This window comes from Symphalangus syndactylus, chromosome 6 (assembly GCF_028878055.3).
Source record: "Symphalangus syndactylus isolate Jambi chromosome 6, NHGRI_mSymSyn1-v2.1_pri, whole genome shotgun sequence".
NCBI classification, from domain to species: Eukaryota; Metazoa; Chordata; class Mammalia; order Primates; family Hylobatidae; genus Symphalangus; species Symphalangus syndactylus.
This window is the reverse complement of record NC_072428.2, coordinates 97,796,511-97,817,414: the sequence shown is the minus strand read 5'-3', so window position 1 is coordinate 97,817,414 and position 20,904 is coordinate 97,796,511. Positions and strand designations below refer to the sequence as shown.

General features: G+C 41.2%; 1 protein-coding gene and 1 pseudogene across 1 annotated transcript in view; one reads left to right on the top strand and one right to left on the bottom strand.

Moving 5' to 3' along the window:
• SLC26A4 (solute carrier family 26 member 4) overlaps positions 1-1,669 on the bottom strand; it is a 56,212-nt gene extending 54,543 nt beyond the window's left edge. The window contains exons 1-2 of the mRNA XM_063642114.1: positions 1,624-1,669; positions 847-1,013 (exon numbers count right to left, since the gene is read on the bottom strand). Coding sequence (XP_063498184.1) covers positions 847-1,010 — 164 coding nt within the window. The 5' untranslated portion in view covers positions 1,011-1,013; positions 1,624-1,669. The remainder of the gene's footprint in view (positions 1-846; positions 1,014-1,623) is intronic.
• On the top strand, positions 408-13,988 carry LOC129484883 (barrier-to-autointegration factor-like; annotated as a pseudogene).
• Positions 13,989-20,904: the final 6,916 nt, after the last annotated feature.

Genomic DNA, 20,904 nt, shown 5'->3' with positions numbered 1-20,904 from the left:
AGGTGTGATCATGAAATGTGGTTATATTTTTTAAGAGTCTTTAAAGATACGCAGTAAAATATATAAAGACAGTACGCTATATGAGATTTGCTTAAAAATAATACTGGAGGGAGCAAGTAGGTGTCGATACAAGAAACAAGAGTAACTTGGAGTTGATCACAGTTGAGGCCGAGTGATGGGTTAAAAACGGTGGGGGTGGGGAGTTCATTATACTACTACGTCTACTTATGCATATATTTGAAATGTTCTATAATGAAAGGTTTTAGAAACTCTAATTTCTTCATGTTTGTGACATCTAGTTACGGCACGTTTGGGTTTAGAGACTGAGGGTGGCTCTCCCTAGGGGTCCCACCGCCTGCTGGTGAAGTACTTGGCACACCCCGCGCTCCCCTGGGTTCTAGCTCGCATTCTGGTCTCTAACTGAATGGTAGCCCGCCTACTTAGCTTGAGGGTTTCAAGAACTCCTCCTAGTCAAGAGCTGGATTTCCCTATTCATTTCATTTAAACGAGCTCCCAAGAAGGCAACAGGGACCCACTGTACCCCAAGAGGCACTCCAAGTTTCCTTCAGAGAGGAAAAAGAGAGATGGGGCTCCCAGAACCCACTCTCCCCAAAGGCGAGTTTCCCAGGTAAGTTCATTTCGGGCCCGAGACTGATGGAGCCACCCTCCGACCAGAAGGGCGGCGTGGAGGACCGGAGACCGAAAGTCGGGCCTCTGGGAGAAGCAGCTGGCGCCCAGAGGCTCCGCCGCGCGCACCCCACGCTCGCCCGCTGGGGACGCCCTCCCCACCCCAAGCCGTGGACGCCCCGCTCCGCTTCTCCCTACGCGGGCCCGCGGGGCCGCTACCTGCAGCACTTGGCCAGGCTCTCCCGCAGCGTCTTGCGCTCCTGCAGGCGCCGCTCGTGCTGTTGCTGGAAAGCGAGCTCGCTGTAGACCGGCCGCGACACCACATAGCTGCAGCTGTACTCGGGGAGCTGCGGCGGCTCCGACCTGCCGCCCGGTGCTGCCATGACCTGCGAGCCAGAGGACAGCGAGGAGGGAGGAGATGCGGTGAGGGAGGACGATCGGAGGTGAAGAGCGAGGAACAGAAAGAAGAGGATCACCTGTTGGCTGCCGCCCGGCCCCCCTGCACCGCGAGTCTGGTCCGCGTCCTGCAGCCCTCGGCGCTCGCAACAAGCGCCCCACGGCGCGCACGGCCAGCCTGCAGGGGGGCACCTGAGAACCTTCGGGTCTCGTGGCCTGCACCCGCTGCCCGGGGTTCCCCAAACTTGAAGAGAGTTAGCCCTGCTTTGGGGCCTTCCCGAGCTCCACCCAGTCCCCTATGGCCCGCAGCCAGGGCGCTGTCCGCGTCCTGAAATCTCCCCCAAACCAAGGGGCTGGGGCAGGGGCCAAGGGCGCGTGCAAGGCTGGAAGGGGACACTGAGAGTCCCTCCCTCCCCGCACCTGACCCGGGACGCAGCTCCAGGCGCGCACTGGAGGAGAGGTGCAGGCCCCCGGGCCAGGCGTGGAACCCTCAGGGCGCGCTCCGCGGGTCCCCAGGAGGCGGACGCTGCAGGCACATTCCAGCAGCTGTCGCAGCCCTCCCGGGGGCAGAACTTTCAGCTTATTGAGCAAGTCTCTCACCCCGTCCTGTTTTCCGAGCAGCCTGTTCGCTCTCGGAGTCTCAGAAAGAGAGTTGTACTGCCCCCTGCCCGCCTGATCCGTGCCCACTCAGGAGTCCCATCTGCAACCCTCGAGGCCTCCCCGGGAGTGGAGCCCGGGCCGGGGGGTGTGGGCATCTTCAGGGCGAACTCACCTGTCTCTGCTCGCGCCCCGCCCGGAATGCCCCGCGGACTACCCTTCCGCTGCCTTTATAGCGCTCTCAGAAGGCAGTGGGACGTTTTATTTATGGAGCAACAGACACCTTGATCGAAGGGAAAGACACACACAAGCTGCGGTCTTTCCCAACCGATCTATCAGGAAAGAAATCCTACCCCTCCTGCATTCTTTCCCTTTCCCGAACCGGGAAGACTGAGACTCTTACTGGCTGCCACGCAGGGGCCACCCGGATCCTCACTCATCCCGTTACTAATCTCAAGGGCTGCGAGGTCAGGGGCGGGCCAGGCCCTGTGGGACTCCTCAAAGGAGAGCAGGGCCCGCCTAGAGGAAGTGGTCCGTGGTCTCTGGGAGTGTGCCACAGGTGCTCTCATACCACATGGGGAGGAGAAGAGGAACAGTGGCCAGGTTACTATATTAATAAGTCCTTGAATTTCTAGAAAGTCTTTTAGGAGTATTCAGTGGGTGGAGGATACAGAGAGATCACGATTTACTCAGATTTTAGCCCCTTATTCTACGTGTGCACGTGTGTGTGTTTTATTTCACAATCCAAATCAAGCCGTCCAGGTGGCCCTTTCTTACCCGCCAGGCTCTGTTTTTTCTTTTTTCTCATTCTCCTGGACAATCAGGGAAGGAATAAACTGGACTACATGGAAATCAAGACTAGAAGAGAGGGAGGAGGAGCCAGAGCTATCCTACCTCATCAGTGTTTTGTCTTCTGTAGGGATGAACTTTGCTAAAACTAATGCATGGTTAAGATGAAAGGCAGAAGGAAGGGTTTGATAAACCAGAACATTCTCACCTGATTACTAGCGTTCTGAAGTAAATACAGAAGAGGCTCCAAAATACTGACCTCTGTACATCAACCTTCCGTTATCCACCTACCTTGAATATACAGACCATGACAATTCTATGAGCTCCTGGAAACAGAACTCAGAACTCCTCCCCAGAGAACACTGATGCGAATTCTCTGAAATGGTAGTCAGCATGTGCGTTTTCCTGAGAAGTGAATGAGTCAACAGCGTTCAACAGATCTTCAAAGGCTTACTTCACCCAATGAAGTTAAGAACCACTAAAGAAGAAACCTAAAAAGAAAATCCAGGTCATGAAATTTGCAATTTTTATTCACATACAGAGAAGAGGGGAGGAATCTCTTGTGTATGTTTTACTTATGTATACCAGTGGTTCTTAATAAAGGGCTTTTTTTTGCCCCCAGAGGTCAATGCCTGGAGACATTTTTGGTTGCCACACCTAGAGGGATGCTATTGGGATCTAGTAAGTAGAGGCCAGGGATGCTGCTAAACATCCTACAATGAAGTTTGCTATCACTCAAAGGTTTTGCATGTGACTTAAACTGTACATTTATTAATAAATTGCTACATGTACTAAAATATGTATCTCTCTCCATATATGTATATATGTGTGTATTTTTTCATTATTGTTGGATGTACAGCTCAACTCCACTACAATAGAGGAAAATATTTGTTTTAAAGTAGATTCTGAATATACTCACTCTATATACCCTCATCCATACCTTCAAGATCTGGTGAAAACACTATCTCTTGCATGAACATTCTTTGATGCTGTAGTTCAGAATTAATCCAGTCCCTTTTCTGTATTCTCTTAATACCTTATCTGATCCTCTCTTAAGTTACCTCTCACTATCTACCTTAGTAACACAATTTTATTTACATACAAGTCCTATCTCCCTCACTAGACAAAAACTTCTTGAGGGCAAGCACTGTGTCTCCTTTCAACCGTTATTATCTTCTCTCATGTTTTTTGAACAGATTTATCTATAGCCCAAACATACCTTTTTAAAAAACTAAAAATTACTTTACATATTTGATCTAAGGCTTTGTTTTTCTCAATTAAGACCATGCTGTGGATATCTTTGCAAGTGAGCACATAAGGATTTTTCTTAACCTTGGAGATGGCTGTCTAGGATTTCAGAATATCAACTCATATTTGTAGCTCCATGGCAACTCACCTACACAACTCACAACTCTTTATTGAAGGCATTCTGTACCAATATAAATATAGTCCATATCCCATTCTAATATGGATTTCTGCTCCTTGTTGCTTGCTATTTTGAACACTTTTAGTCTGGTCCAGTCAGGCCTATAAACCACTTTGCATCAGAACTTGGCAATGGTTTGCTGGTTCAGAAGATTAAGGAGTGGGGTAAGGCTGGCAGGACAGAAGAGAAAAGACTTGAATAACAACAGGAGGCAAAAGAGTAACTTCGCTTGGCTAATAGAATTCTTATTTGAAATGCATCTCTCTATATAAGAGTTTGGTTCAATGATCACACTATAATAAGTCCTGCATGTATCTGGATGAATATAATTGCTTTTTTCTGTTCAATGCTTTTCTATAGCAGAAATAGCTAGGGTAGAACAGAATGGTATCTCTGTTACAGGATTCTATAAGGGTGTAGAACTGCTTTTCTCATAGGTAAAAGGCAGACCGCTTGAATTTGGCCATTTTAAAATCAGAAGAGTAGGAGGAAAAAACAGCTTGCTCTCCCCACCCTATTGAATTGTGATATTAAACACCTTAGATTACTCACTTGGGCTTTACAAGGCAACCTTCACCTGTTTCACACAGAGGTGGGTGGTTCTTATTTATTAGATTTTTAAAATATTCAGGACTTCTTTCCAAAGAAATAGATGCATCACTTAAAAATAAATGTCAGACAATATTATTGTTACTTTACAGTACTTATTTAGCAGTTAATACTTTTTAAAAAGGCATTTTCTTATTTATCATTTAGGCATTTGCAGTGTAAGACGAACTCCCTTGTTTGATTATACATTCACTTGTTCATTCATTCATTCATTCATTCAAGGATTTATTAGGAAGTTATTTGTGCTGGCTGTGGGTACAATGATGAACAAAAGCTTGTATCCTGGCCTCATATTTATGGGTGCAGTAGACATTCATCAAATGGTCACAAAATGTGTATCTTATTTTTTTATAAGATTATAAAATATGGATTTTTCACATTTTATCAGGGTTCATGTTATAATTGATTATCTACTATATATTATAGTTTAATTGATAGAGTATTTTGTGATTCATAAAATAATTATGAGTTGTCTAATAGAATTCTATAATTAATAAAATATAGATATTTACATAAATTTATAGTATATCTATGTCTTTTTTTTCTTTTTTAGAGATGGGATCTTGCTGTTTTGCCCAGGCTGGACTTGAACTCCCAATCTCCACAATATCTGGGACTACAGGCGCACACCACCACACCTGGCAGAGTATCTACGCTTTTGAGTGACCACATGTGCTACAAGAATGATTTAATTGAATCCTTCGTTTATTTAACTTAAGAGCAGTCAATCTTGCTACATTATTTTTGTCTGAGAGCAAATATTTTGGTATAAATTTTTTCTTTCTTTTTTTTTTTTACAATTTAAAATGTTCTCTAATCAGAAGAATTGCAAAAGAATGCAAACATGTTGGCTGGGCGCTGCGGCGCACAGTGTCATCCTAACACTTCGGGAAGCTGAGGCGGGAGGATCACTTGAGCCAGGCCTAATCCTGAGCTTTTATTTCATTATGCGTGTTAATTTTCTCAAGATAGCAGATGCTAAATTTTCGCCATACTTATACAAAAAGAGAACTGAACTGAACTTTCTTTCCATATTTCTGATCTCTTCTTCTCTGAACAACTTATTGGGCTTATTCTCAGTAATCATACAGTTTTGCACTCAATTGTTTTCTTGTTTTTTTGTTGTTATTTTTATCTTGCACTCAATTGTTTTCTATTTGTTTACTGTACGCTACTTTATTTTCTTCTCCAGTTATAAGATATGCTCCCTAGGGACATAAATAATATATGTCTTTTATGGTATTACAAAAATAAGGTATGCCCATAGTAAATAATTTGGAAACTACATTAATGTATAATATAGTAATCACATTTTATCTCATTATCCAGATAATCACTGTTTTGCTTATTTCTTTTTTTATTTATTCTTTCTATGCAGACATAGGTGTACATTTTTATTAAAGTAAAATTATAATGCTAGTCTCCTTATTTCCCTACACAATACCTTGACAAATTATGACAATATAATAGGTACCAGACTTGTTAAATTATTGATCAATTGATTGTTTAACAATGGAATTTTGAGAAATCACTGGGTAGAAATAAAACTAGTTTTAAAAGAAGAGAATCCAACCCTTAAAACATCAAAAAAATGAATTATTTGTAAATATTATGTGGCAATCCATTCAATTTTAAACAACTTACAGTGTCAATAAAACTATAACTCAATAAATTTCTCAGGCAGAGCCCACCTGCCTCTTCTTTAATGTGAATGCAAACTTCATATGTGGTTTAGTAAATTGCTAGAATGAAATGATGGCATAGTTTTGGGTTTTGAAGGGTTTTCCGTGTGTGTGTGTGTGTTTGTTTGTTTGTTTGTTTGTTTGTTTGTTTTAAACAGGGTCTAGCTCTGTCACCCAGGTTGAAGTGCAGTGACACTATCCCAGCTCACTTCAACCTTCACCTCCAAAGCTCAAGCCATTCTCCTCCTCAGCCTTCCAAGTAGTTGAGACTACAGGCATGTGCCACCACACCCGGCTAATTTTTGTATTTTTTGTACAGACAGGGTTTTGCCATCTTGTTCAGGCTGGTCTCAAACTCCTGTGCTCAAGCGATCCACCTGCTTCGTCCTCCCAGGGTGCTGGGATTACATGTGTGAGCCACCACACCCAGCTGGGTTTCTTTGAATGTTTATTTTAATGATGATTTTTTTTTTTTTTTTCAAGAGATGGGGTCTTGCTTTGTTACCCAGGCTGGTCTCAAACTCCTGGGCTCAAATAATCCTACCACCTCAGCCTTCCAAAATGCTGATTATAAAATGAGATTACAGGCATAAGCCAACCGCACTTGGCCTGGATGTTTTCTTTGTTTTTCTTTTTTAGAGATGGGGGTCTCACCTCAGTCCCTGAAGTAGCTGGCATTACAGGCCTGTGCCACTATGTCGAGCCAATAATGGCATAGTTTTCTAGGGAAAGAATAATTTGAGGACCCTTCCAAATTTCTTATTATTTAAGTGTATTGCACTTTTAAAGTTATCCTTGCATATCTTATCTCATGAAATCTGTGGTTCGTTAATGGAGGGAGAAAAGGGAAGCTTGAGGATTGTTTCAAGTAAACACTGATGTGCTGTGTTACCACGAGTTGGATGTTTAAGTATTCCATTCATTCGTTTAATTATTCATTCATTGATTCATACATTTATTGACTTACACCCTGAGTATTTAGTGAGCCCTTAACTTGTATCAAACACTATCTAAGTGTTGGGGATACAGCAATGAACAAGTTTGTCAAAGTTCCTGCCTTCAAAGTACTTATATTCTAATGGGAGACAGCGACTATCAGCAAAATTAAATCAGATAACATTCTGTTGTGATGAAAAGCTATGGGAGAAAGAAACAGAAAGATGTCTTGTGGAATTATTGGTGGAGCAACACACAGCAAAGGGAGGGGGAGGACCACTTTAGAGGGGGTGTTCAGGGAAGGCCTTTCTCTTTCAGAGGAAATGACATTTGAAGAGAGACTAAAGGATGAGAAAGAGACAGCCTTCCTGGAAGAGGAAACAGCAAATGCAAAAACTCTGAGTTAGGAAAGAACTTGATGCACTTGAGAAACAAAAAGAAGGCCAGCAAGACTGAAATCCATGTAAGTCAGACACGGGCACAGCAAACTGGACGTCCTCAGTATATATGTGGCAACTGAAACCAGGCATTTAGGATGAGGAGAGAGGCAGATAAAAGACGAGCACCAAGCCCTCAGACAGTCCAACATTTAGAGGTCATTTATAGGAGAAGAGGAGGGGCCTCTTCTGTAAAATACTGAAAATCCTTGAACCCAGGTGGTGAGGAAAAAACACCTCTAAAATGTTTTGAACTTCTTGGAGATATTTCTCTCAATAAAATTTCTTTTGTACCTGTATCTTTTAATGACACTTGTAAAGGGGAAAAAAATCTGAACATTTGAAACTTGTCCCTCCTTTTTTTTTTTTTTTTTTTCTGAGACAAAGTTGCACAGGCTGGAGTACAGTAGTGCAATCTCAGCTCGCTGCAATGTCTGCCTCCTGGATTCAAGTGATTCTCCTGCCTCAGTGGTACAATCTTGGCTCACTGCAACATCTGCCTCCAGGTTCAAGTGATTCTTCTGCCTCAGCTTCCCGAGTAGCTGGGATTACAGGCATGAGCCACTTTGTTCCAAGATCTCATCCAGGTTACCACATTACACTGGGTTGTCCTGTTTCCTTAGGCTCCACTTGGCTGTGATAGTTTCTCAGGCTTCTCTTGCTTTTCATAAACTTGACAGTTTGAGAAGTACTGGCCAAGTATTTTATAGGATGTTCCTCTTTTGGAATTTGCCTGGTCTTTCTCATTACTAGACTAGTGTTTTATGGGAGAAAAACCATACAAAGTGCCATTTTCCTCATATATTATCAAGGGTACATAGTCAACATGACTTATTGTTGATATTAACCTTGATCACCTGAGAGGTAGTGTTTATTAGGTTTCACTACTATAAAGCAACTCCCCTTACCTCTCCCCTTTGCCATTCTTTTATAATCTCTCTTACTCCTTTTTTTTTTTTTAAAACATGATCTCATTCTGTTGCCCAGGGTGAGTGCAGTGGCACCTTCATGGCTCATTGCAGTCTCGATCTCCCAGGCTCAAGCGATCCTCCCACCTCAGCCTCCCAAAGTGCTGGGATTACAGGCATGAGCCACCTTGCCCAGCCCATTCTGCAATCTTCGGAAGGAAGTCACTATATGCAGCCTACGCTTGAGGAGTGGGGAGTTGAATTCCACATCCTTGAGGGCGGAATACCTAAATAAATGATTTGGAATTCTTCTGCAAGAGAGATTTGTCTCTTCTCCTCCATTTATTCCTTTATTCAATTATTTCTTTATGTAATAAAATCATGAATATTTATTTTATATGTTGCATTATAAACCAACAGTACTTTTTAAGAAATCAAGTTGTTCCAGGCTTGGCCATTAGGACCTCTGTGCCCTTTGACATAGCCCCACCAATGTAGGGTGGTTTGTCTTTTGGTTTTGGAGCATTTTCTTACTTTTTGGCACTGTAAGATGCTCTAGGCTGATCTTGTGTATTTCCTGTCGTAAAATCAGCCATTTCTCAAAGGAACACTTGCTCCTTTTATCGGTGAATGGTATCAGCAACCAAGATCTGGGTGATAGAGTGTGTCTTGCTGCAGGGGAATTGTTGCTCTAGGCCCTTTCAGCTGACAGAGCAAAGAAATATGTGTGTATATTAACCAAGACATATACGCACATCAATAATATTTCTATATCTAATCATCTATATCTCTATTAAATTAAACATAAGTTCATACTAATTAAGAGATATTTTTATTTTATAGTATTTTGTACTATTTGAGGTGATTTTTTAATAGGTCAATTTGTTAGTTTGTCAGTCATTTTAAAAGAAATTATGTTTGAAATGCCCTAGTAATAAGATAAATTATATATGTGTATGTCTTGATAGTTGTGGATTACTAGATGCAAAACAAATGGTCTATTGGTATTGTTTGTTTGTTTGTTTGTTTTAGAGACAGGGTCACACTCTGTCACCCAGGCTGGAGTGCAGTGGTGTGATGATAGCTCACTGCAGACTCGATCTCCTGGGCTCAAGTGATCCTTCCACCTCAGCCTTCCAAATAGCTGGGATTACAGGCATACACCACCATACCTGGCTAGTTTTTAATTTTTTGTAGAGATGGGGTCTCACTATGTTGCCTAGGCTGGTCTTGAATTCCTGGTCTCAAGTGACCCTTCCACCTTGGCCTTCCAAAGTGCTGGGGTTCATAGGCGTGAGCTACCGCGCTTTGCCCCTGTATAAAAATTTTGTGAATCAAACTTCTTTAAATATGTTAGGAGAATTAGATGATTAAGATAACTCACATGAGTTATTCTTTTATTAAATAAAGAATGAGGCCAGGCCCAGTGACTCATGCCTATAATCCTAGCATTTTGGGAGGCTCAGAAGGAGGACTACTTGAGCCCAAGGGTTTAAGACCAGCCTGGGCAACATAGTGAGACCTCAATCCTAAATAAATAAATAAGCCAGACATGGTGGGGTACATCTGTAGTCCCAGCTACTTGAAGAGGCTAAGGTGGGAGGACCACTTGAGCCTGGGAGTTCGAGGCTGCAGTGAGTTGTGATCGCACCACTGCACTCCAGCCTGGGTGACAGAGTGAGACCCTGTCTCAAAAAAAAAAAGAAAAAAAAGAATGATCACCACATGCTTTCGTATGCTGCATGACACCTCAACGCGGTAAAAAATGAATTAGTTCCTTCTTCCAACCCCATTTTTTAACCTACTTCTCTTCTTGGCTTTCCCGTGTTGGTGAATGGCATCCCATCCATCCCATTGCCCAAGCCAGAAATGTAGCAGCCACTTCGATTCCTTCTTCTCCGTTATCTTTCATGTCATCTATGGTCAAGTCCACATTTTGAATAGCTCTCCAGTTCTGTCTGCTTCTGTCCCTTTCCACTGCTACTGCCTAGGGTCAGCTTAGGATTACCCCAAAGCAATAGCCTCCTCTTTGCCTCTTCTCTTGTTCTGCTCACAAATTATTCTCCAAAGCAGCCTCCAAAAGTCTAAGAAATGCAAATCAGGTCATGTTCCTCCTTAGTTTAAAATCTTTCAAAGGCTCTCCATTGCCATTAGCCCCATCTTTCTATGCACCCTTGGCACTGAGCTCTCTTTTATCTCTGGACCTGGTGACTTGCTTCCTCCTCTGCCTGGAACTCTTTCCCCCTTTCTCCATCCCTCGCTTCTTAGTTTAGCTGTCCCTTTGATAGTTAATTCCCTAATAACCAAAGGCAAGTTTAGATTACCTTCCTACATATAACCTTAGCACTCTTAACTATGTGTGTACTTACCACACTGAAGGGTACTTGTCTGAATCCAGTATTAGACTATAAACTTCCTGAAGGTAAGGAGTTTTTTGTTTTTACAGAGACAGGGTCTTGCTTTGTTGCCCAGGCTAGAGTACAGTGGTGTGATCCTAGCTCACTGGAGCCTCGCCCTCCTATGCTCAAGCCATCCTCCTGCCTTGGCCTCCTGAGTAGCTGGGACTACAGGCACATGCCACTGTGCCCGGCTAACTTTTAAATTTTTGTTAGAGATGAGGTCTCGCTATGTTGCCCAAGCTGGTCTTGAACTCTTGGAATCAAGCAAGCTTCCCACCTCAGCCTCCCAAAGTGCTGGCATTACAGGCGTAAGCCACCACCCTCAGCTAGTAAGGACTTTTTAAAGAATATAGTGGAGACATGTTTTCTCAGTTTCAGTCCTAGCTCTACCATTTTCTACCTGAGTGACCTCGAGCAAGTTATTTAGCTTCCCTTGACTCAATTTTATCATCTTTTAAATAAGACTATGTGAGAATAGTACCTATCTCATAATGTTGGTGTAAAAAATAGTTGCAATGCCTGACACATAGTAAGTACTTGATAAATGCTAACTATTATAATTGAGGTCTGGAGCCCTGGGAGCAGTTTAAGTTACATCTTGGTATATTTTGAGCTTCATTCCAAAAAAAAGGTACATGAGTATATGTATATGCTATTTGATGTTGCCAGGAATAGCTAATTTTATCTGTCAAAAATTTCTTCCTAGCACACTCTTTTGAGTCACGGATTTTGGCTTTTAAGTAAGCTAAAGGTTGTTAATTGGGAGAATGGCCAGAAAAACTTATCCACAGCTTTCGAATCACATGTTGAACAAATCTGGCATCACAAGCGTCAAGCTGCCTTCTGTTTCTAATCATTTTCCTTTCTAATTTAGTTTCTCCCACCCAAAGAAATTATAATTTATTTTCATTGCAGAGTCCATGAAAGATGTCACAAGATGTAAAAGCAATTATTTTCAAGAGGATGAAACTCATATTTGCTGAACATCGCAGTTGGCTTCATGCCAAATGCTAAGCAGTAGCAATACTTCCCTGGATTGAGACAACATGTTACTGATCTGAGAAGGCTGGCAAAAGTCTTGGCTGAGAAAACCTTTCTTCTCTTTTATATCTCTAAAATTCTTTAAAAATGAGCGTGCGTGCATGCGCATGTGCACACACACACACACACACACACACAGAGTGCAGCATCTTAATTATGCAAGGTTCATAAGACCATGCAGGTCAGTGGCCTGGGCCATGAAAGTTTTGAACCCAAGCCATGTTACAAAATAGACTTCCTTATGGGAGTTTCACTTTTCTTCCTTACGTTTCACTTTTCTTTTCTAAGCTTTTCTTTCTTTTCGCTTCCAACGTCTACTTCTTGCTGCCTTACTGTAACCTTAAGAGAGTAACCTCTTTGCTCTTGATTTCCCCTATTTGGTCTTTCTCTTACATATCTTATGGTTTTCTAAGTTTAGGCATCTGTCCCTGCTTAGAAGTTCCTATAAAATGATGTAAATCAGGAAATAACCTTTTGTCAACCCTAAAGCCTATATCTTGTAAAACAATAAAATGTTTACAAAAAAAATTACAAGTATAGAAAAAGAACAAAAGTCAGGAACAATGCTGTTTATTCCTCCTCTCTATTTATCCAAATCTATTCATCAAGCCTTACATCACAACCTCCTTTTTCTCCAGGATGTATCACCAGCATCTCCCCTGGACTGAACACTCTTTCCTCAGAGATTTTACTATATTTTTATTTCTACTACAGATTTGATATTATCTTCTAGTTATGCCAGTTCCTTCTGGGTTTATGTTAATTCCTAGCAGAAATAAGTTTCTTGAGGGCTAATCCTTATCTGTGACCTTGGGCAAGTTTTCTAACCTTTCTTACAAGTATTAGTAAGTAATAGTCATTCATTACATTGTCATAATAATGAAATACCATGATAGAACTTTCTGGGCCATAGTAATGAGCTCAATAAAGTTAAATCCTTTCCCTTTTCTCCTTCGTTTTGTGGTCTCCTCCATGGTGCCATTGCCATCCAGTGGGAGGTGATATAGAGCACTGATTCAAAATATGGGCTGGAGTTTGATTCCCAGCTTAGTCACTCCCTAAGGAATTTAGGAAGCATACTCAGTCTCTTGTCAACTTCAAGTAATCAAAAGGGTTAGAATCTAGTTTAAAGAGAGTTTATTCAAGCACAAAGTTGAGGATGGCCGCTTGCGAAGCACAGCTTCCAAAAAATGAAAGTCAGTGTTCGCAAGTGTAGAAGTTTGGGCTTATTTACATAAATAAGTTTGGGGAGCTTCACAAAATTTCAACCCTTTCTATATAAGGCTTTATCTTATTAGTTACAGCAGTCTTTTTCTTTTCAGGAAAGGTAATTTTACATTCCACACTGAAGATGTAACAGTCATGGAGTCTTTTGCACCATCTGGTCTGAATTAGGTACAGGACAATAAAAGAGGAGGATAATCTATAACAAAGATTAGTGATCGGAAGGAGAGAGGATCTGGTCTCTGGTCTCTCCTAGTCATTTACAGAACACAAACAATGAGGAACAAAGTTAATCCATAGTGTAAAAAGCATATTGGCCGGAGAGGCCTCTTGTAGAAGGTACCGTTATGGGAACTGGAGCTGCTGATTAAGCTTGATTAAGATGACAACCTTCCGAAAGCACTGAGGCTTCACAGCAGAGCCTATGGGGGAAAAGCAGTGGGGAGCCTGGCCGGTATTGGCGAAGTGCTGGGCAAGAAGCTGGAGAAAAGGGGCTTTGACAAGGCCTGTGTTGTCCTTGGCCGGTGCTAAAGAAAGAGGAAGACCTTGCCCAGGTATGGCTGAAGGACACATGTAGCACCAAAGCCAAGTATCCCCAGGACTGCTTTGGATGCCTTCAAGAGTGGTGTGACGCCTTCTTGTGATGCTTTCTGGGACGCCCTCAATGCCCAGCCCCAGCATTGCGTCTCCAGAGTTTGCAGCCAAGTGGCGGACTCCTCCTCTGTCCTCTACAAAGGAAATGATTGCTGTTGTTGTGCTTGTGTCCAATGGATTCCAGGGGTGTTTTGAGAGTTTTCTCCCCTAACCATTTCAACTTTTTTGCATTTCTAACTCTTTCATGCACCTCCCTTCCTTTTCCTCTGCCAGTTCCCTGGTGACACTTGCCAACTTTCCTGATGGATTTCTGGCCCCGTCCCTCACCCCTACCCTCACTTCTAGTGTTTCACGCCATTTGGTTCCTTTTTTTCACAGAACAGTCATGGTCTCCGTGAAGATTTTTAGATCAATAAAGTCAGTGGCTATAAAAAAATAAAAAACAGAAGGTACAGCCACAAGCTACATGACACAGACCACAGTCACATCTCACTCAAAGCTTAAAGTGTTTTATGGGGTTTGAACAGCGTTTTAACTTTTATTTATCTTCACATTTCCCCCTTTTCATCAAGATCTTTCGAAGAAAGCACTGCAGATGATCTCAATAGTTTTGACTGCTTTTATGTTCAGGAGTTTCATCCCCCATCACTAGGAAGGCTCATTCCTAGGATTTTATCTTCCATACTGAGGCGGTATTGGATTTCTTAAGGAAGTCAATATCTGGGAGATCTCAGATATCACAAATATATATGAAAAGTAAGTTGAGCTCTCAGTGTATTCCTGAGGCATGACTGTCCATTGTACTGTCTGTTCTCCCAAGTGAAGGCAAAGAGAAATTGACTGTCTTTATCCACAGGAATACTAAAACATGCACTGCATAAATCTACCACAGTAAAAAACTCACCTTCAGTGGGGATGGTAGTCAACAACATATGACTGTTTGACACTAGCAGATGGCAAGGAATAACTATGTTGTTAATTGCTCTCAGATCCTGTACAAACCTCCATCCTCTGTCATCTGTTTTTTTTACAGGATGGGTTGGAGTGTTACACAGGCTTCTACAGGGAATAATCAGACCTGTTTTTATATAGTCTAGAACTATAGGTTGTATTCCTTCTAAAGCCTTTGGCTTTAAAGAATACTCTTTAAGGTTTGGAAGAGGTTTTGATGAGTTTATTTAAATTTTGATTGGGGAAGTCAGGATAATGTTTCCAGTATCAGTGAAAGACTTTGACCACAGCTAATCAGGTATTGCCTTTAACAATTTTTGTATTTGTTTATCAATCAATAATTTGGTCTCCTCTATGGCAATATAAATTGTGGCTTGTGAATTTAAAAGGATCAGATTCTGAAAAATTCATGGTGTCTAGTAATTCAACTTTGTCTTCTAATTCTAAAAATATTTTACCCTTTTGGGAAAAAGAAATACAGGTATTATATAGTTCTAAGAAATTTCTTCCTATCAAATGGATAGTGGCTTAGAGAACGAAGAGAAAAATACGAGTTTCTTGTAAAGGACCTACTTGAAAAGCTGTAAGCTAAGATTTATGTGCCAATACAGGAGTATTAGTGACACCCACCATTTAAATGGTTTATTTTAAGGAATGGGACCTTGTAATAAGGTGGGATTTACTACAGATAATGCAGCTCAGTGTCAATAAGAGCTTATGTTTGTTCTCCATTTCAGATACTTTCTATTTCTCCCAGAATATTAATATGGAGGAAAGGCAAGGTCTCTTTAAGTTCCTTGGAGCATCCTCCTTTTCTTTTTTTCCTCTGCCTGTTGTTGTTGCCTCCATTTTAGTTTTCAGCAATCTTTCTGAAGGTGACCAGGGTGTGTTTGACAAAACGGAGGGTTAAATTCATTCTGAGGTTTTTGGGGTATATTTTGGAGGTTCAGACTGGGTAGATAATTGTTTTAGTTATAAATTTATAATCTTATTAGCCTTATTCTTTTGTTTGGCTTCTTTTTCTCATCTTTAGTTAAGGCATGAGATAATTGATCAGCAAAATTACCCAAATCATGAATGTGAGCAATTGTCCAACTACGGTGTTGTCCTTCTACTGTTAGTCCTAATTCTTCATCTAAGTAACCCACTTATGAAATCAAAATTGAGGAGAGTATCATTTTGATGATTAGCCGAACTCTCTTTGGATAATCCTGAATATGGTTTAAATATTTTTTCGAATCTCTCAAAATATGTCATTTCTGACTCATCTGAATTTTGTTGACATTGTGGTATTTTATTCCAGTCGACCATTCTTTGGAAGGGCAGCTGAAGGGGTGGCTTGAGCAAAGCCTTTGAAACCTCATGGTCACATTTGTGGTCTTCTGAAAATGTTTGAAAGTCCTCCAAGTGGTTTCTCCAATTTACCTTAGCTCTTCCAGTCTTTAGCTTTATTTTCTGATACTAACATGTGAACTACTTAATACAAATTGGAAAAATCAGGGTTGTAAACTTGAATATTTAGTTCAAATTTCCTGACAAAGCCAATAGGGTCCTGGTGGGGATGAGGAAATTCCTTAATTATGCCTTTAATGTCTACCTTTGATCATAGTTGATAAGTTAAGGCAGGTTCTCCTCTACCAGACACCAGCCATTCACAAAATGTAGCTAAAACAACAGGAGTGGGAAGAAGGGGAAGGGGAGGAAAAGAAGGAAAGGCTGGGCAGTGTCGTTCAGATGAGGAAGAGATGGGGAATAAAGAGATGGGGAAGCAGAAGCAGGAGTAAAAGAAGATTTGGCAGGTTTTTTTAAAATTTATTTAGAAATGGTTTTAGAGGGCTTTTAATTTTCTTCCTGTAGAAGAAGAACTTTGTCAGAGCGCTTTTCAGATGCTTCTAAGTACCGTTAGAAGTAACTCTCCCAATTATTTTGTTTAATTTTAGAAATAGCTTTTTCTAATTGTGCACATAAATAAGCTAATTTAGGTATTTCAAAGATAGCCCACTTTGTTGTTTGGGGTCTTCATGGGTTAAGAAAGACAATTTTTCTAGATATTGACTAGAGGTTGCACCACAATATTATACAGGAATCCAGCTTGAATTTCTAAAGGTGGATCTCTCCTTAAAAAGGAATACTCAGTTTTAGATGGATGATTGCCCATAATTTGGATTCTCTTTTTAAGTGATCAAAGATGAAATGGGAAAGGTGTTTTTGATCTGGTATGTTGCTTAATGGGGATTATTCCTTGAGGTGACACCAGTGAATCACTTCTCTCTTCTTACCTGTCTTGGTGAAAGCCAGGAATCCTGGGCACTTAAGGCACTAGAAGATCAGCCCTTCATATGTGACCACCGGGTTAAGCAAGATTTCCTGTATGTTCTTCTTTGAGAATTCCCTACAAGACTATTGCATGTTATGAGTAATGAGTTCAGACACTCCCACAAGACCTTATTAGCCTAAGATGCCTTTTGTCCAGGAGAAACAGTGTCCCTTATCTTTGGTACTTACATTCATCCTCATAGAAAGCTTTTCTCTCTCTCTCTCTCTTTCCTTCTTTCTTTCCTTTTCTTTCTTTTTTCCTTCCTTCCTTCTTTCTCTTTCTTTTTTTTTTTTTTTTTTTTGGCGGAGTCTCACTCTGTCGCCCAGGCTGGAACGCAATGGTATGATCTTGGCTCACTGCAACCTCTGTTTCCCAAATTCAAGTGATTCTCCTGCCTCAGCCTCTTGAGTAGCTGGGATTACAGGCACATGTCACCACCCCAGGCTAATATTTTGTATTTTTTGGTAAAGACAGAGTTTCATCATGTTGACCAGGCTGTTCTTGAATGCCTGGCCTCGAGTGATCTGCCTGCCTAGGGCTCCCAAACAGCTGGGTTTACAGGCATAAGCCACCGCATCTGGCCATCCTCATAGAAAGATTTTCTTTTTGGTCACTCAAAAACAAACAAAACACCTTTAGATATGTCAAATGAACCAAGCTTCAGAGTTTAGCCAGGTTTTTTTTTAATGCAAATTTTGCTTAAGCCACATTCACTTCCTCTTTTCAGAGAGAGAAACTTTCTTTCCCTGACCAAAATTCAAATGAGAGAAAAAGCTGTACAAATGTTAATGAGCAGTTACAAATAACACTTAACCTTAGAAAGAAGTGAAAACCACAAATCTGTGAACAGAAGAATATCTAGAGAACAAACAAAAACTCTTACCTTAAAGCAGAGCTTCAATTCCAGCTCCGTCAAGTGTGGAATTGGGTCACTTGAGTAAAGTCTGATTCTCAACCCAAATCAGGGAGATTCAAAACCTGAGAGGGTCTTCACTGGAGACCCTCTGCTGGCTCCAGTGAAGTCAGGTGAATGAAAACTGTTCATGCTGGTACCAAGATCCTAACTGTGGGCAATGCAGTGGGGAATCAACAGAGGCTTGCTTTAGGTCCTTTCATAGTTGCCAAAATGTGAACTTGAAATAAGCATCAGAATCTAGTTTGATTTGAAGAGAGTTTATTTTGAATTTTGAAGAGAGTTTATTCAAGTACAAAGTTTGAAGATGGCCTCCTGGGAGACACAGATTCCAAAGAATGGAAGTCAGCACTTTGAAGTGTAGAAGTTTGAGGTCACTTACATAGATAAGGTTTAGAAAGCTTAACAGAATTTCAATATTTTTCTGTATATGGCTGAATGTATAGTTATAGTAATCCAATTAGACAAGGTAATATTTTTCTTTTCAGGAAAGGTCTATTTAACATTCCACACTGAAGATATAAAATTCAGGAGGTAATTAGTGCTACCTTGACTGAGTTAGGTACTGATAGGGTTTGGTTCTGTGTCCCCACCCAAATCTCATAGTGAATTATAATCCCCACAATCCCCACATATCAAGGGAGGAACCTAGTGGGAAGTGATTGGATCATGGGTGCAGTTTCCCCCATGATGTTCTTGTGATAGTGAGTGAGTTCTCATGAGACCTGATGGTTTTATAAGGGGCTCTTTCCCTTTCATACACTCTCTCTCTCTCTCGCCTGCCACCATGTAAGATGTGCCCGCTTCTCTTCTACCATGATTATAAGTTTCCTGAGGCCTCCTCAGCCATGTGGAACTGTGAGTCAATTAAACCTTTTTTCTTTATAAATTACCCAGTCTCGGGCAATTCTTTATAATGGGTGAAAACAGACTAATATGGGTACAAAAAAGGAGGCAGTTAATCTATCACAAAGATCAGTGATTAGAAGGAGGTCTGGTCTCTTGTCTTTCCTCGTCATTTACAGAAGAAGAACACTGAAGAAGAGAGTTAATCTATAATCTAAGGAGCAGAAGTTACAACTCCATGCTCCATGGCTGAGATCACAGTCACATCTCTCAAGACTTAATGTGTTCTCTGGGGTTCCAAGAGCTTTCAAATTTTATTTTCACATTCTCTAAGACTCATTTTTCTTATCTGAAAATTGGGGGTAATATTACTACTTGCTTCATGGGCTTGCTGCAATATTTAAATGACAAACAGTACGTAATGCAATTAGACCCTAGCACATGGTGAGTGCTCAAGGAACCTTGGCTGCTCTTATCACAGGATCAGTGTATAGTAGGCATCTAAAAATATGTAAAATAAATTTGAAAAAAGTTTATGGCATAGAAGTAGATAAAGCAATCAGAACCTAGCACATGGTGAGTGCTTATTAAAAAGTACAAGTCCTTTTATTTATTTTTACATATTTATATTTTTGAGATGGGGTCTTGCTATGTTGCCCAGGCTAATCTCTTGGATTCAAGTGATCCCTCTACCTCAGTCTCTTGTGTAGCTGGGATTACAGGCATATGCAACCATGCCCAGCAGTATGAGTTCTTTTTTTTTTTTTTTTTTGAGACAGAGTGTCGCTCAGTCGCCCAGGCTGGAGTGCACTGGCTGGATCTCAGCTCACTGCAAACTCTGCCTCCCGGGTTTATGCCATTCTCCTGCCTCAGCCTCCCAAGTAGCTGGGACTACAGGCGCCCACGACCACACCCAGCTACTTTTTTTGTATTTTTAGTAGAGACGAGGTTTCACCGTGTTAGCCAGGATGGTCTCGATCTCCTGACCTTGTGATCTGCCCGCCTCGGCCTCCCAAAGTGCTGGGATTAGAGGCGTGAGCCACCGTGCCCGGCCTATGAGTTCTTTTAATAAATGGATTGACTGAGGTAAACTTGGTCACTGTTTTCTACCCAATGACTGTCTTCTTTTCTATTTAGTTTGCCAATCTATCTTACACCTGGATTGTAAATGATTTGCTGCACCAGTTCAAACTGTGTTTAAGTCACAAAAAGGAGAAGTTTGGAAAACCAAAGTCAGAAATAATTAGCAAGTGAAATTACAATCAAACAGGAAAGGTGTTTAACAAGCGTGAATGAGAGATTCCCAGTGGCATACATCTTATTTAAAATCTTAATTAGAGTTCTGGAAAAGGCAGTCACATGCTAAAGTAATGTTAATGTAATTACATTAGAAATGGATGGAAATGTGAATACAGACTGATGACCTATATAAAGAAGACTGAGGGCCAGGGCAGTGGCTCCTGCCTGTAATCTCAGCACTTTGGGAGGTGGAGGCAGGAGGACCACTTGAGGTCAGGAGTTCGAGACCAGCCTAGCCAACATGGTGAAACCCCATCTCTACTAAAATTACAACAATTAGCCAGGCATGGTGGTGTGTGCCTGTAATCCCAGCTACTCAGGAGGCTGAGACAAGAGAAGCGCTTGAACCGTGGAGCCAGAGGTTGCAATGAGCCAAGACTGCACCACAGCACTCCAGCCTGGGTGACGGAGCAAGACTCCATCTCAAAAAAAATAAATAAATAAAGAAGCCTGTGCACACTGATTGCAATAGGGCAAAAATAAATAAATAAATAAATAAAAAGAAAGAGGTCAAAATAAGGCTTTTTTTTTCTTTCCAAAGAGCTCAGAATGTATTATAAACATCTCATTAATCTGTTCAGTGTTTCTAGAAAAGATAAGGTACTTAATTGAGTCATATTGCTTTAAATTTTTTTAAAAAATTCGTCATTCTTATATTTTAAGAAATCAACTAGTTCTATAAAGGATGAATAAGAGAAACCACAGTCCTCAGCCCCTTCTCCCAAAGATCTTCTTTTCCCAAAGGTAACCACTCTCAAATGCTTTAGCTGATTCTTTGACAGGTCGCTCTATAACTGTAATTAATACTCCTGCATTTCTGTTTATTTTTTCTCACTTTTCGCGATGAGGATTTGGCTCTCTTTCTTGTGTGCCCACCACTACCAAACCTCTGCACACCCCCTATTCCTCCGTC